Source organism: Salvelinus namaycush, unplaced genomic scaffold (assembly GCF_016432855.1).
Source record: "Salvelinus namaycush isolate Seneca unplaced genomic scaffold, SaNama_1.0 Scaffold852, whole genome shotgun sequence".
In the NCBI taxonomy this organism is placed as follows: Eukaryota; Metazoa; Chordata; class Actinopteri; order Salmoniformes; family Salmonidae; genus Salvelinus; species Salvelinus namaycush.
In genome coordinates this window covers 60830-78656 of record NW_024061589.1, presented here as the reverse complement: position 1 = coordinate 78656, position 17827 = coordinate 60830, and the positions used below count along the sequence as shown (strand labels likewise).

At 42.2% G+C, this 17827-nt stretch overlaps 1 protein-coding gene across 1 annotated transcript in view; it reads left to right on the top strand.

The window, feature by feature from the left end:
* The first annotated feature begins 5959 nt into the window (after window positions 1-5959).
* The window catches only part of LOC120043067 (collagen alpha-1(IX) chain-like), a 41211-nt gene continuing 29343 nt past the window's right edge, over window positions 5960-17827 (top strand). Inside the window, exons 1-6 of the mRNA XM_038987789.1 lie at window positions 5960-5972; window positions 6617-6749; window positions 8864-9260; window positions 10014-10091; window positions 10648-10668; window positions 11824-11886. Coding sequence (XP_038843717.1) covers window positions 5960-5972; window positions 6617-6749; window positions 8864-9260; window positions 10014-10091; window positions 10648-10668; window positions 11824-11886 — 705 coding nt within the window. The remainder of the gene's footprint in view (window positions 5973-6616; window positions 6750-8863; window positions 9261-10013; window positions 10092-10647; window positions 10669-11823; window positions 11887-17827) is intronic.

The following is a 17827-nucleotide window of genomic DNA, read 5'->3' as shown; positions in this document are numbered from 1 at the left end:
CATGAACTTGCCCTTCACACCTCTGGCCATAGCCAAACCGATTGTTTGCTAGGGCTCATGGTTGCCAGGGGCCTTATCACACAGTGAGGTCAGCCAATCACATCTTTGGTTCCAGATCCCCAGATCCTGCCTCTCTCTCTCAGTCTCCTTCAAGCAGACACAGAGAGACCAGCAAGCTCATCTCTGACCTGCACAACAACAGCTGGACTCACTCATAATTCTTTGGACATGGGGTGGGGTGGTGTACTAGCACAAAGTGAGTGTGTAACATGTATATAATTATTGCTTGTTGTTCTTTATAGTTTTTACTATTGCCTATTGCATTCTGCCTCTGTGTGTATCGTTGGTAGCATACCCATTTATACAGTCCTTCATTACAATTACCATTGCTCTCTTGCTATCATATAGTATGTACAATGTATTCATTACCCCTGTTTTCTGTCCAGTACAGAACTACTACCATTCCACTACCTTCCCATGTACATTTCATCCATGTGTGTGTGTGTGTGTGTGTGTGTGTGTGTGCGTGTGTGTGTGTGTGTGTGTGTGTGTGTGTGTGTGTGTGTGTGTGTGTGTGTGTGTGTGTGTGTGTGTGTGTGTGTGTGTGTGTGTGTGTGTGTGTGTGTGTGTGTGTGTGTGTGTGTGTGTCAATAAAATATCCTTGTGTGTAACTCTGAGGTTGCCTTATTCCCCTTTTACCGGGGGAGGTGCTAGCAGGTTATTAAAGATCAGCCCAAATGGAGAGTCCCTCGCTTTCAGGTACCATAGAGAATGATAGAGGACTCTAGTGCCCAAAAGCCTGTTTTAGCATTGGCAGGGTCAGTGAGTGCTTTCAATATTTAAGTTGTTTACTGGGTGGGACTTCCTATGTGTTGAGGAGGGATCACACAATGCCATCCAGGTTATCAGGAGGGATCAGCCAATGAATTATACCTGTGAGCAAATATTCCATCCCTGCAGGTGGCAGTAAGTCCCCAACCATGCCTTTATAGCTGTTCAAACACACTCAAGGTGGTAGTATGCACACTTTCAGTTTGTTTATCACCTCATTGAAAATGGACTACTTCAAAATGGAGATGGCCTCAATGGCTCGCTCACAGACTCCATAATAGGACAGATACAAAGAAGAGTCCTCTATCATTCTCTATGAGTGGTAATTGTTAGGACTGATATGACAGATCCAGATTCCTCACTGATTGAGTTTAGATGGATTGCTTGGTACACCCCTCCAATCTGGATATGGTTGGAGATGAGGCATGGCAGGGTAAATGTGAAATCATATTCTATAACTCCTATCTATTATAGTGGTTGAGGGGGAACTGGCAGAACAGGGCTTGAACCAGTGACCCTGTAGGGTGGCGACCACCTGTGCCATAAAAGCCCTGGCCGCTTTGCAGACGCAGACGTGCAGTAGTCTTTAGACTACTCTGTTAACTTTCTGTTGACATGTGATCTCTGACACCTATTGGATACTGTGAAAAAGGAATGATCCAACTCCCAAAGATATCTGTAATGTTATAGTGTAAACCAGGGGTAGGTAACCCTGGTCCTGGAGGGCCGCAGAAACTTCATGTTTTTGATTTAACCGACCTGGAAGACCAAGTGTGTTGAATTTAGGCCATCACTGAACTGATCAATTAACTACGTTGCTCAGCTCCGCGTGCTGCCTAGTTGGGATAGAATCCTGCAGTACCTGTGGCACACTAGGAACAGGGTTGTCTACCCCTGATGTAGGCTATGTATTACACATTAATGCAGGCTATAGGCTACAAAATAATATATCATATTGGGAGCCAATAGTCTGTTTACATTCTACTTTAATTTGATCTTTGACTTGTATGTACACGGTAATGCATGTGATAAAGACATTGAGTATGTCCCAGATGGCACCCTATTGTGCATTTATTTTGACCAGAGCCCTATGGATACCCTATGGGCCACCCTATGGATACTCTATGGGCCACCCTATGGATACCCTATGGGATACCCTATGGATACCCTATGGGCCACCCTATGGATGCTCCATGGATACTCCATGGATACCCTATGGACCACCCTATGGATACCCTATGGGCCACCCTATGGATACTCCATGGATACCCTATGGATACACTATGGGCCACCCTATGGATACTCCATGGATACCCTATGGGCCACCCTATGGATACACTATGGGCCAACCTATGGATACCCTATGGGCCACCCTATGGGATAACCTATGGGCCACCCTATGGGATAACCTATGGTCCACCCTATGGATACTCTATGGGCCACCCAATGGATACTCTATGATTACTCTATGGATACTCTATGGATACCCTATGGATAGCCTATGGATACGTGGTGGATACCCTATGGATACCTTGTGGATACTCTATGGATACCCTATGGATACTCTATGGATACGCTATGGATACTCTATGGATACTCTATGGATAGCCTATGGGCCACCCTATAGATACCCTATGGATACCCTATGGATACGTGGTGGATACCCTATGGATACCATGTGGATACCCTATGGATACCGTGTGGATACTCTATGGATACCCTATGGATACGCTATGGATACCCTATGGATACTCTATGGATACTCTATAGATATAGAGTATCTATAGACTCTATGGATACTCTATAGCTTCTACCACCAGACCAAACAGTGTCGGAGCATCCAGTCTCGAACCAAGAGGCTCCGAGACAGCTTTTGCCACCAGACCAAACTGTGTCGGAGCATCCAGTCTCAGAACAACAGGCTCCGAGACAGCTTCTACCACCAGACCAAACTGTGTCGGAGCATCCAGTCTCGAACCAAGAGGCTCCGAGACAGCTTTTGCCACCAGACCAAACGGTGTCGTAGCAACCAGTCTCGAACCAACAGGCTCCGAGACAGCTTCTGCCACCAGACCAAACGGTGTCGTAGCAACCAGTCTCGAACCAACAGGCTCCGAGACAGCTTCTGCCACCAGACCAAACGGTGTCGTAGCAACCAGTCTCGAACCAACAGGCTCCGAGACAGCTTCTGCCACCAGACCAAACGGTGTCGTAGCAACCAATCTCGAACCAACAGGCTCCGAGACAGCTTCTGCCACCAGACCAAACGGTGTCGTAGCAACCAGTCTCGAACCAACAGGCTCCGAGACAGCTTCTGCCACCAGACCAAACGGTGTCGTAGCAACCAGTCTCGAACCAACAGGCTCCGAGACAGCTTCTGCCACCAGACCAAACGGTGTCGTAGCAACCAGTCTCGAACCAACAGGCTCCGAGACAGCTTCTGCCACCAGAACAAACGGTGTCGTAGCAACCAGTCTCGAACCAACAGGCTCCGAGACAGCTTCTGCCACCAGACCAAACGGTGTCGTAGCAACCAATCTCGAACCAACAGGCTCCGAGACAGCTTCTACCACCAGACCAAACTGTGTCGTAGCAACCAGTCTCGAACCAACAGGCTCCGAGACAGCTTCTGCCACCAGACCAAACGGTGTCGTAGCAACCAGTCTCGAACCAACAGGCTCCGAGGTAGCTTCTACCACCAGGCCACCCGACTGCTGAGCAGCTAAGCCTAGCTGTCTATCTGCTCAGAGACTATTTGCCTTGACTCTCCATACAGCCATCCCTTTCACAGAAGCTCTCTCTCTCTCACACACACACACACACACACACAAACACATTAACACACACAAACACATTAACACACACACACACACACACACACACAGTCAATGCTGTTGTTCTATTTATACACTATTTATTCACCTGTGTGACCAAGACACTATCCACTTTATAATTGTAAAAACAGTCATACTTGACATAGTACATTCATAATTTATACTGTATATCTGATTGTGTACATAACTGTTTTATTACTATGCATAATACCTTCTTACTACTTCTTGACTTTTGATTATTATGGATATTGATATTGTACTGCACTGTTGAGGGAGCACCTTTTATACCTGCTGTAAACTGTGTATGTGACAAATACAATTTGATTTGATATGGGATACTAACCCTAGTACAGTGTTTAACCAGCGGACCCACTCCCCACCCCCAGAGAACAGTATAAGTCACGCCTCAAAGAAAACCTCCTCAGTTTGCCAGTCTTACCAGAGGTGTTATTTTGTAGGTTCTTCTTGTTCCTCACACAGCTGGGACCTGTAGACAGACTCTTCCAACCACAAAAAAACCTGCTAAAGGCCTACTGAATGGGTGGATTCAAAAGGTAAACATTCATTTATTGATTGACGTATGTAGGTATTGCTTTGCATTATGCATGCAAGCTGCTATTATACAGTTATTCATGTATTAAAGTTCACAGACTAGGCTATACATTTTGAACTGAACTGCAAATCTGTAGATCTTGGGTCTCCAACCTTGTTCCTGGAGAGCTCCCCTACTGTAGACTTTTGCTCCAGCCCCTGTTGTAACTAACCTGATTCATTTTATCAACCAGCTAATGATTAAAATCAGGTGCACTAGATTAGGGTTGGAAGTTACAACGTGCAGGACGGTAGCTCTCCAGGAAGAGGGTTGCAGAACCCTGCTGTTGATGATATAGGATTCTATATATAGGATTCTGTTTTGGTACAAAGAGGGCTTATTCATCTGCTAACATCTGTATTCCTAACATCTGTGTTCCTAACATCTGTGTTCCTAACATCTGTGTTCCTAACATCTGTGTTCCTAACCTAACATCTGTGTTCCTAACATCTGGATTCCTAACATCTGTGTTCCTAACCTAACATCTGCATTCCTAACATCTGTGTTCCTAACATCTGTGTTCCTAACATCTGTATTCCTAACATCTGTATTCTTAACATCTGTGTTCCTAACATCTGTATTCCTAACATCTGGGTTCCCAACATCTGTGTTCCTAACATCTGTATTCTTACCATCTGTATTCTTAACATCTGTGTTCCTAACATCTGGGTTCCTAACATCTGTATTCCTAACATCTGTATTCTTACCATCTGGATTCCTAACATCTGTGTTCCTAACCTAACATCTGCATTCCTAACATCTGTGTTCCTAACATCTGTGTTCCTAACATCTGTATTCCTAACATCTGTATTCTTAACATCTGTGTTCCTAACATCTGTATTCCTAACATCTGGGTTCCCAACATCTGTGTTCCTAACATCTGTATTCTTACCATCTGTATTCTTAACATCTGTATTCCTAACATCTGGGTTCCCAACATCTGTGTTCCTAACATCTGTATTCTTACCATCTGTATTCTTAACATCTGTGTTCCTAACCTAACATCTGCATTCCTAACATCTGTGTTCCTAACCTAACATCTGTATTCCTAACATCTGTGTTCCTAACCTAACATCTGCATTCCTAACATCTGTGTTCCTAACATCTGTGTTCCTAACATCTGTATTCATAACATCTGTGTTCCTAACATCTGTATTCCTAACATCTGTGTTCCTAACATCTGCATTCCTAACATCTGTGTTCCTAACCTAACATCTGCATTCCTAACATCTGTGTTCCTAACATCTGTGTTCCTAACATCTGTGTTCCTAACATCTGAGTTCCTAACATCTGTATTCCTAACATCTGTGCTCCTAACATCTGTGCTCCTAACATCTGTGCTCCTAACATCTGTGTTCCTAACATCTGCATTCCTAACATCTGCGTTCCTAACATCTGTGTCCCTAACATCTGCGTTCCTAACATCTGTGATGACATGCCATTTGTATTTTAGGGAGGTCCTCCTCTACTTGTTATGCTATGTGATCCCACAATGCCTCAGCACAGGCCTTCACTCGCAGAGTAAGTATTGTTTAATACTCTGTAGAAGACATACAGACAATAGAGTAGTGCGTTTAAATATCTTCTTAAACCCTGGAAAAAGCCGAATGTATAGGCGATGTGAATTCCCAATTGATGATGATGTGACTCTTGAACAGTTCTTATTTCAACATTTCATGACGGTAAGAAACTGAGTGATACAATGGTGCAGCTAGGTAGGACTGCATCAGTGAGCCAAGATGTCAAGTCTCGAGCCAGGGTGTTAGGCCTAAGAGGAAACAACCAATACTCAGAGATAATATTTATTCAGTGCTCACAGCAGGGCTACGTACAGCAGTGCAGCAGCTTTCCAAACACTGGATGATTGGATGGGTGATTGGATGTCTGTCTGTCCACGTACTGTAATCACTGCAGTAGCAGCTTCTTTCAGTGTGAAGGTCAGGCTATGAGGCAATCAGCACTGGTGCAGGCTAGGAAGAAGGGGGCACTTGGATGTGCACACACACGCACGCACGCACGCACGCACGCACGCACGCACGCACGCACGCACGCACGCACGCACACACACACACACACACACACACACACACACACACACACACACACACACACACACACACACACATATCCTACTTCAGCCAAGACAAGTCAGTCTGTCTCTTCCTCTTTGCAGGGGTGTCTTTTTCCTCTGGAGCTGACATTCAAACTGAGCAGGGCCTGTGTCCTCCGATTAAGGTCGGAGAGGATAGTTTCCCAGGTGAGAGTTCAAACTACTGAGATAAAAAACAACAATTTAAAAAAACAAATTACAACTATCCATGTCAACAAGTATCCCTAATGTACATTATCCTACCAACAGGTTTTTATATCATGTCCCAGTTTCACATTGCTGAGCTGGCCAGAAGAGGAACAGTTCAAAAGGGGCCTGGATCAACCTCTCAGCATGTTGCCTACAAAATAGGGCCAGCATTCAACTTCAGAATTAACACAAGGTAAATAGCACAGATCCAGTGGGCGGCTAGTGCTGTAGATGTAATGTATTATTATTATAAAATTATTATTCTTTATTTATTCAGGGAAAACCCATTGAGACCATGGTCTGAATCCCAAGAGTGCCCTGATCACAGCAATACAACAACCAATACAATGTCAAACAAAACGGCAATCAATACAAACACAACATTTATGAAAAACAGTTACAGTCCTCAGCTACTAGGTATTCAATGAACACTCTAAACTGCCCGAGTAGCACCAGAACATCTAATTGTAAACAAGCTTTGTAAACAAAAAAGGAGTAATGAATTGATCTACGGGACTTCAATGGGTACCAGCCAACCTTTTGATACAGGATGCAGTGGTGAGTATTAAAACTGTCACCTGTGATAATGTGAAGGGCACTATGGTAGACAGCATCCTAAGGGTTAAGAGTAGTTAGTGGCTGCTTGTTGCATTCTGGGTATTGTGTCACCATAGTTAAGAACTGTCAGGAAAGTTGACTGTACAATCTGTTTCCTGCTGTTTAGGTAGAGGCAAGATCTATTTCAAAAAAAGAAGCCCACTTTAAATCTTAGCTTTTTAACAAGTTTATTTTAACTAGGCAAGTCAGTTAAGAACAAATTCTCATTTTAAATGACAGCCTAGGTACAGTGGGTTAACTGCCTTGTTCATGGGCAGAGCCACAGATTTTTACCTTGTCAGCTCGGGGATTCAAACTTGCAACCTTTCAGTTACTAGTCCAACGCTCTAACCACAAGGCTACCTGCCACAGTATGTTTTTTAAACAATAAATCCTTGTCAATCCAAAAGCCCAGATATTCATAGGCAGGAACCTGATTGATGGGAGAACCATTTAATTAATAAATATATAGTCCATCGGGAAAAAAAGTGTGAGAATTAGAGAAAAACATATATTTAGTGTTGCCCACATTAAGTCCAACTTTTAAAAAAATAAACAGGGCATTCTGTAAGGCAACAAAGTCAGATTGCAGCTCTAACAACACCTGGTCTACAGTTGGGGCAACGGCATACATAACAGGATCGTCTGCATACAGATGAATATTACAAGTTTGAACAAATAGACCAATATTATGTATATAAAAAGTAAAGAGAACAGGTCCCAATACCGACCCATGTGGTACACCTTTCCTAATATCCAGGAACCTAGACTTGACACCATCAGAAATCACACACTGTACCCTGTCTGACAGATCATTTTCAAACCACTTGCAAGAAGCCTGATCCAGGCTTATTTCAGTCAACCTTTGAATGAGAGTGTGATGGTCAACAGTGTCAAGGGCCTTGGGAATGTCTATAAATAAGGCAGCACAATGATTTTTATGATCCAAGCAACTTAACACATTATCTAAAAGGAGCGTAGCAGCTGAACCGGTGCTACAGTATGTCCAGGTTTAAAACTATATTCACATTAAGAATAGAACGAGAAGTTCTTATCTGACAGTTGGTCAGGGATTCTAAAAGTTTGGAAAGGCAAGATCATTTGGAGATTGGACGGTTCCACTTTCCAGATCTTAGGGATAACCCCAGGAACAATAGTACAATTAAATATATACTGTAGGTCAACGGTTCTGCAGTAATTGGCCAGAGAGCTGCAGTATTGGTGAACACTGCCATCTACCGGTCATGTCCCTGTCCATGGTGCTGAATCAGGGTAACTCGCAGCACATTGCAGTATCTTATCCAGAGCAATTTACAAGAGGAATTCGGGTTAAGTGCCTTGCTCAAGGGCACATCGACAGATTTTTCACCTAGTTGGCTCGAACCAGCGACCTTTCAGTTACTGGTCCAACGCTCTTAACCGCTGGGCTACCTCCCGCGCTAATAGGCCACATGAAGGGCCACTGCTCACTTTAGGAGAAGTATACATTATTTTAGCCATAGCATCACTTGTGTATAATTTAACTACAATTATATACACTTTTTTTGGTAAATTACTCTGGACTCGATGTGTAAAGCATGTAGATGAATAGACAACTAGGCCTTAACATCTAGTCCTACTATGCATGGTGATGTTAGCATTGGCGATATTAGCCAACTTATCAAAGGCTAATATGTACAAGATAAGTGACTATTTCTCTCCATGTTTCAGATCAGCGTATCCCCTTGGACTACCGGAGGAATTTGCGTTTGTGACAGTTTTACGAATGAACCGCAGTGCCGTAACCAAGAACTGGAATATTTGGCAAATGCAAGATTTGAACGGCGAAGAGCAGCTTGCCGTTAGACTGAACGGAGAATCGCTGTCTCTTGAATTTACCTTCACAACATTGAATAAAACACGAGAGACGGCCGTTTTCCCTTTCCTACCGTTCCTCTTCAACTCTCAATGGCACAATATCTTACTGAAAGTCAGCAAGCGTTCTGTAACTCTGTTCGTGGATTGCATTATGGTGGACTCTCAGAACACACCCCAGAGAGGTATAGTCAACCTGGATGGATACACGTTGATTGGAAAGCTGAAGGATAACCCCGTTTTAGCAGTGCCAGTAAGTTGATTGTTTTGTGAACTTGTGCTTAGCCTCCTTTCATAAGGCTAGTCCTATGGCAAGTACAAGAGGTTTGGGACTTTAAGGCACAATAGTGAGTAACGACAGGACCACTCCAAATATTCAAACCTAGTTTTTCGGCATACACTCTAGCCTACATTGGAGAGTTTTACTGTAAATGACCTACTCCGAGAGTGACTTTTTAGCCGAATGCGGCCTATAAGGAATGCGTGGCGCTCCGCCATGTCAATTTCTACAAATAAGTGGGAATTGTAACACAGAGGTTCTAGTCCAGAAGATGACCTGGCTGTGTCTAGGGAAGACCAGGCAAAGTTTCTATGATGGCAGTGCAATATTATAGGGAGATGTTTGTAATATAGTCCCAAAACCAAATCACAGAGTAAAAGTCCGCGTAATATCGCGCGTAATTGCCCTTTGATAATAATTGTGGTTTGGGATGTATTTAAAAAAATTTTTTTATCATCAGGCAGGTTCACTCTATTCGTGGTCACAATAAAGATATATTAATAACATTACAATCAGTAGTTATCTTACTGTTAGTGTCAAATTACTATGATTAGTTGAGAATCATGCATGTGATGTGAGGATTAGTCCTACATGATGGTTTAGCCGATTGAGGATTGGTGACGATAACTAAGGATTTAACGATCACTATTTTGCCAATTATATTATACATAGGTTGTGAATGTGACTTATGTCGGAGTGATTATTATTATTGTGTTTATTTTTCAGTTTGAGCTCCAATCGATGCACATTCATTGTGATGTGGGGCGACCACAGACCTGCAATGACCTATCAGTCAGGACGTCGGTAAGAACCATTGACAAAACAGACTGCAACGATTGTCAAATTACTGAACTAAATGATCAAAATAGCCAGTAAAGAGGCTGGTATTATCTAGCCCAGGCAACCATTGTAAATAAACAACATGAAAGATTAACACTAAACAGGTGGTTCAATAAATCCCAAGCCATTTAAATTGCCCGCTATTATTTTCAATTTTCCATTTACCCTCTGTACCCATAATAACCCCTCCCAGTCTGTTCTCTGGCGCAGTCCGTGAATTCTGCCAATCACTTCCTATAACTAAGCAGGTCATGAATATGCATAAGGCTTTGATGCCTATGGTACCTCTGGCGGTTCAGTTGGTAGAAACGGATTCAGTTGGGTGACTTTTTTTGTCGGGGGTCCATCAACCCAACTCATCCAAGAAAAAGGAAAACATTTTTACCCGTTCTTGCTGTCCGGGAGAGGGAAGAGCAGGAGAGACCATGGCTCGCGGGCCACTTTTTTGGGTACTTTTGGTGCAGATTGTCCTTATTTGCTCCACACAAGTAAGTCCTTCTCTGTGTACCTCTGCTTTCAGGTTGATGAAGCAGAACTTCAGGTGAGTGTATCTACATGATGTTATTCTCATGGATTTATTGTTGTGGAATCAACTAGCAGAATGGCCAGATTATAGTTGGTCTAGTCATGTACGTGAAGTTCTATAAGAAATACTGAAACAAATCAAAGGATGATCATTTCCTTTTTGTAACTGGGTGACTGTGACTGAGCATACAGTATTTATTTACATCATGTACTCACTGGGTGACTGTGACTGAGCATACAGTATTTATTTACATCATGTACTCACTGGGTACACACTGGTTGAATCAAAGCTGTTTCCACATCATTTCAATGAAATGACGTTGGAACCAAAATGTAATAGACGTTGAATTGATGTCTGTGCCCAGTGGGTAGCTACTACCACATGGATTGAACATATTTCTCAGAACGAAGGGTATTTGCTTCAGTTGTGTTGGTGTCTTATGTTTGCTTTGCTATGGCAATTATGCACCTGTTATTCCTTGAATGAATTATTATTGGCTAAGCCTAAAGGAGACTTCTGCCTCTCCTTCATTTTCAGACATACAGTATGTCCCATACAGATGTTCATTATGTATAGCAATGATATCCATAGCTGATTGCCTTGTTTGACCGTCTCTTTGTCCAGAGGGCCTCAGGCCCCGTCGGCCCTCCAGGACCCGCAGGTGTCCCAGGAATTGATGGTGTCGCTGTACGTTCTCTCCTCTATTAACTTGAATTATCTTCCAAATGATAAAGAGCATTATCACAACTCATGTTCATAATTGATTTGTAAGATGGGATGTGCTCACCTCATGTCACTATCACAATCATCCCAACACTTGTTCATAATTATGCGATTATGTGATTTGTACGGTGGGCGAGCACAACCCTTTTTACAACCATAAACCGGCTGCATGCGGAAGATTTAGAATTAGACCAATTATGTATAAACACATATGTTTACATATGTGAATATATATAGATATATATTTATCTGTGCATTTCACATGTAGGCCTTTTTCTATTTCAGGGTGAGAGGGGAGACGACGGAGAGGATGGCCCTGCTGTAATTATAAACTTTATTTTATTGTTGACACAATACTATGTCATTATCATCTAGTAATTCTGCTGTATTTGACTGTATGCTGTTGTTCTTATGCTTTCTATTGTGGTTGTGTTGTTGTGTTGTTAGGGTCCTGGTGGAGATGCAGGTAAACTAGGCTCAGCCGGGTTGCCAGGCGAGCCCGGGGATGATGTGAGTATCCTGTTTCATCCTCTGCCTTCAATTTCCTGTTTGTCGTCATTGGCGTCTTTTTTGTTATCTTTGATGATAGTAATAGTGAACTAGTCATGATGACTGTCATATTCATGTTATAGCAGCAGTACAGTAGCTAGGAGGTGGAACTTCTCAATATGTACACCTTCTACCCTTAAAAATATGAGCCAATCAATCTTTACCCAAGAGAGGAGCCAATCAATCTTTACCCAACAGAGGAGCCAATCAATCTTACCCAAGAGAGGAGCCAATCGGAGAAAAATGTGAAGAATTTTCAAGCAGGCCAAATATATATATTAACCTTTATAGTAACCTTTATTTAACTAGGCAAGCCAGTTAAGAACAAATTCTTATTTACAATGACGGCCTAGATCGGCCAAACCTGGACGACACTGGGCCAATTGTGCGCGGCCCTATGGGACTCCCAATCACGGCCGGTTGGGTTACAGCCTGGATTCAAACCAGGGTGTTTGTTGTGACGCCTCTAGCACTGAGATGCAGTGCCTTAGACCGCTACGCCACTCGGGAGCAAAGAAAAGGCTAAGAAATTGACAGTTTCCTTTGTAACACAACAGCCTTTTTGTTCAGGCAGAGAGAAGGAAGGCCTGCACTTAATTAACTGTAGCTTCCATCCAAATTGGAGGGAGAAAAGCAGGTTAGGAAAACACTCCTAGGATATTAGTTTGTATTAATATCCTAAAGCATACTATCAAGTGTACATGGTTCATGTATCACTTTGTAGGTAGTTTGCATTTCAGTCACACTTCTGCTGTAGGTTCACAAAGTAACTAGTAGGTCTATAGAGTGTGAACAAAGTGACTGTAGTAGGTCTATAGAGTGTGAACAAAGGCATACGGATGAGATATCAAAGTGACTGTAGTAGGTCTATAGAGTGTGAACAAAGGCATACGGATGAGATATCAAAGTGACTGTAGTAGGTATATAGAGTGTGAACAAAGGCATACGGATGAGATGTCAAAGTGACTGTAGTAGGTCTATAGAGTGTGAACAAAGGCATACGGATGAGATGTCAAAGTGACTGTAGTAGGTCTATAGAGTGTGAACAAAGGCATACGGATGAGATATCAAAGTAACTGTAGTAGGTCTATAGAGTGTGAACAAAGTGACTGTAGTAGGTCTATAGAGTGTGAACAAAGGCATACGGATGAGATATCAAAGTAACTGTAGTAGGTCTATAGAGTGTGAACAAAGGCATACGGATGAGATATCAAAGTGACTGTAGTAGGTCTATAGAGTGTGAACAAAGTGACTGTAGTAGGTCTATAGAGTGTGAACAAAGGCATACGGATGAGATATCAAAGTGACTGTAGTAGGTCTATAGAGTGTGAACAAAGTGACTGTAGTAGGTCTATAGAGTGTGAACAAAGGCATACGGATGAGATATCAAAGTAACTGTAGTAGGTCTATAGAGTGTGAACAAAGGCATACGGATGAGATATCAAAGTGACTGTAGTAGGTCTATAGAGTGTGAACAAAGGCATACGGATGAGATGTCAAAGTGACTGTAGTAGGTCTATAGAGTGTGAACAAAGGCATACGGATGAGATATCAAAGTAACTGTAGTAGGTCTATAGAGTGTGAACAAAGGCATACGGATGAGATATCAAAGTGACTGTAGTAGGTCTATAGAGTGTGAACAAAGTGACTGTAGTAGGTCTATAGAGTGTGAACAAAGGCATACGGATGAGATATCAAAGTGACTGTAGTAGGTTTATAGAGTGTGAACAAAGTGACTGTAGTAGGTCTATAGAGTGTGAACAAAGGCATACGGATGAGATATCAAAGTGACTGTAGTAGGTCTATAGAGTGTGAACAAAGTGACTGTAGTAGGTCTATAGAGTGTGAACAAAGGCATACGGATGAGATATCAAAGTGACTGTAGTAGGTTTATAGAGTGTGAACAAAGGCATACGGATGAGATATCAAAGTGACTGTAGTAGGTCTATAGAGTGTGAACAAAGGCATACGGATGAGATATCAAAGTGACTGTAGTAGGTCTATAGAGTGTGAACAAAGTGACTGTAGTAGGTCTATAGAGTGTGAACAAAGGCATACGGATGAGATATCAAAGTGACTGTAGTAGGTCTATAGAGTGTGAACAAAGTAACTGTAGTAGGTCTATAGAGTGTGAACAAAGGCATACGGATGAGATATCAAAGTGACTGTAGTAGGTCTATAGAGTGTGAACAAAGGCATACGGATGAGATATCAAAGTGACTGTAGTAGGTCTATAGAGTGTGAACAAAGGCATACGGATGAGATATCAAAGTGACTAGTAGGTCTATAGAGTGTGAACAAAGGCATATGGATGAGATATCAAAGTGACTAGTAGGTCTATAGAGTGTGAACAAAGGCATATGGATGAGATATCAAAGTGACTAGTAGGTCTATAGAGTGTGAACAAAGGCATATGGATGAGATATCAAAGTGACTAGTAGGTCTATAGAGTGTGAACAAAGGCATACGGATGAGATATCAAAGTGGATGAGTATACCAAACATTAGGAACACCTTCCTAATATGGAGTTGCTCCCCCCTTTTGCCAGTATTGCCTCAATTTGTCAGGGAATGGACTCTACAAGGTGTCAAAAGCATTCCACATGTTGACTCCAATGCTTCCCACAGTTGTGTCAACTTGGCTGGATGTCTTTTGGGTGGTGGACCATTCTTGATACACAAGCGAAACTGTTGAGAGTGAAAAATCCAGAAGCGTTGCAGTTCTTGACACAAACCGGTGCGCCTGGCACCTACTACCATACCCTGTTCAAAGGCAATTAAATATTTTGTCTTGCCCATTCACCCTCTGAATGGTACACATAGACAATCCATGTCTCAATTGTTTCAAGGCTTGAAAATCCTTCTTTAACCTGTCTCCTCCCCTTCATCTACACTGATTGAAGTGGATTTAACAAGTGACATCAATAAGGGATCATAGCTTTCAACCGGATTCACCTGGTCAGTCTGTGAAATGGAAAGAGCAGGTGTTCTTAATGTTTTTAAACTCCGTGTACATGTTCAACTGGATATTATTTTTGTCCAGAAAATGATTGCTGTGAAGTGTTTTTATTATTTTGGCAATATTTTTTCTCACGCCCATAAAGCCTTAGTGAAACAGTACCCAGCAGTGTTTGTGCTGTGGGTGTCTCCAGTCTCCATTCTCCAGTTGAGGATCCTCAGGCTGCTGTGGAATGATACCTGTCAATGGATCTTGTTTGAGTTGGACCAGAGGAATGTGGGTTTGGGTTAACCACTCTCCCAGTAAGTTAACTGTCTCACAGAGATGTCTCAGTTTGTCTCAGATGCTCTCAGTGTCCTGACCGTGGTGTCTGTGGAGATATTTCCTATTCTAGACTAGATGCCACCATCTATTCAAACTAAACATGATCTATCTTAAATCAATATAATCCAAGGAAGCATTTGTTGAAACTATTTTGAAAATGCCAACATAAGTCAGAGAATGGAAAAGAGCATGTATTTCAGAGCTTTGCCATTCTGTCAAGCTGTGCTGAAAAGTACTGGATACCCGTTTCTACTAATGCACAGTGTTTACCGATTCATTCCTTGTGGGAGGGGCATCGTTTAGCCCTGCCCACGTACACACGCCTACTTCTGAGCTCCTCCCACCCCATTAGCTGTGTTGTACGCAACTTATTTTATGACATCATGTACATACACAGCTGGAATTATTATGAGATTAGGAAGGCTTAAAGCACACCTTAAAGTTTGTAAAGTTGCAAAAACATTTCTTAGAGAAAGGTTTTCTGTTATGATCGCTTTTGAAAAGGTATCAACTAACTCTTATGGTTTTCTAGCGTACAGCTGATCTCCTACTGACATTGGATGACATTTCTGTCTTTGTTGTGATGGATTAGTGAAGCCTGGTCTCTCTCTCCTCTCTTCCTCTCTCTGCAGGGTTTGACTGGCCCTACTGGAGATGAAGGCCCTGATGGTCCCCTTGGACAGAAAGTGAGTAACTAATCACTAATGAGCCCTTTAATGTTTCTGCTTCATAGACTCTCAGACAGTCTGGTCCCAGATGTGTTGGTGCTGTCTTGTCAATTCCTTTGGTCATTGTCACACCAGACAGTACAATCAGATCTGGGACCAGGGTAACTCTCAGTCAGGTGACTGAGCCAAGCTGCTGACCATCCATTCGCCCACTGTGTTGGCAGGCAAGACAGCAGGAATTACAATTACAACGCGTAAAGCAATTCCTCATGACAAATGAGCTTTAATCCCTGATCCCTGATCCCTCCCTGCCAGAGTTCTGGGTAATCTCTGTGGGGAACCAGGCCCAAGCATCAGAGTTGTGTTCATTAGGGCAAGCAAGGGGAAAAAAATTAAAACGATTTGCAACGAAGAACAAAATTAGTGTTTCTTATTGGACGAGTTCATTAAATCCCTCCCTATTTTTTTCTTCGTTTTGGTGTGTACCCTGCCTGGCTCAGGTTCTCAGTCACAGGATTAAACTGGAGGAATGTTAATTCAGTCTGTGAAGTCTCTAGTTAAGTAATTACTCAGACGGCTTCATTTGTCTAAGAAGGAAATTGTCCAGAATATTCAGTGGAAGTGTCAAAAGGATGCGGAGTAGGATACTGTTGCTGTGTGTTTCTGATGAGATGAAAGCAGGTCTTTATGGAGAAATACTTTGATGTTTTCCTCATACATAGTTTGTTGAGTCTCTAGTTAATGATTTTACTCAGATGGCTTAATTTGTCTAAGAAGGAAAAGAAATTCGCGAGAATATTACAGCACAGGAATCAAACAGCTGCAGAATTTAGTTGGTGTGTGTTTGGTGTGTGTTTGGTGTGTGTTTAGTGTGTGTTTGGTGTGTGTTTGGTGTATGTTTGGTGTGTGTTTGGTGTATGTTTGGTGTATGTTTTGTGTGTGTTTGGTGTGTGTTTGGTGTGTGTTTGGTGTGTGTTTGGTGTATGTTTGGTGTGTATTTGGTGTGTGTTTGGTGTGTGTTTGGTGTGTGTTTGGTGTGTGTTTGGTGTGTGTTTGGTGTGTGTTTGGTGTGTGTTTAGTGTGTGTTTGGTGTGTATTTGGTGTGTGTTTGGTGTGTGTTTGGTGTGTGTTTGACAATGTCTAAGGATTTGGAACAGTGGCTAGACTATTACAGTATAAGAATACAAGTCATGTGTGAATATATGCAACAGAGGCTTTTATCCAAAGCATCTTACATGTTTAGTATGTGTATGTGGTCCTGGGGGAAACAGGACACGATACTGAATTCTGTTTCTGTGTACATGACAAGCTAAAAACATGTCTTTATGGAGAAAATACTTTTATGTCTTCTACATGCATAGTTTGCTTTGGGTGCTGGATGGGGGATGATTAACTCACAGTGCATATTAAATATTCTCTTTACAGTTGTCTCATGTTCACTGTGTTTTCAAACTTACATGCTATTTTACTGTGTTTCAGGGGGAACCCGGGAAACCAGGACCTCGTGGACTAGCTGTGAGTTACATCATTCTCTATGAACCACTCATTCATTAGTGGAATCAGTCCATACTGAAGACTCAGAGGGCCCAGCCATAGAATATTCTGCTTTCTCAGATCACATGAAACATAGCTTCTAAGGCTTATTAATGAAGCCTTCATAGAGCCTTCATAGAGCCTATTAAGTCGCTTTAGTAAGATGCTATAGTAAGATGCTATAGTAAGATGCTATAGTAAGATGCTATAGTAAGATGCTATAGTGAGATGCTATAGTAAGATGCTATAGTAAGATGCTATAGTAAGATGCTATAGTAAGATGCTATAGTAAGATGCTATAGTAAGATGCTATAGTGAGATGCTATAGTGAGATGCTATAGTAAGATGCTATTGTAAGATGCTATAGTGAGATGCTATAGTAAGATGCTATAGTAAGATGCTATAGTAAGATGCTATAG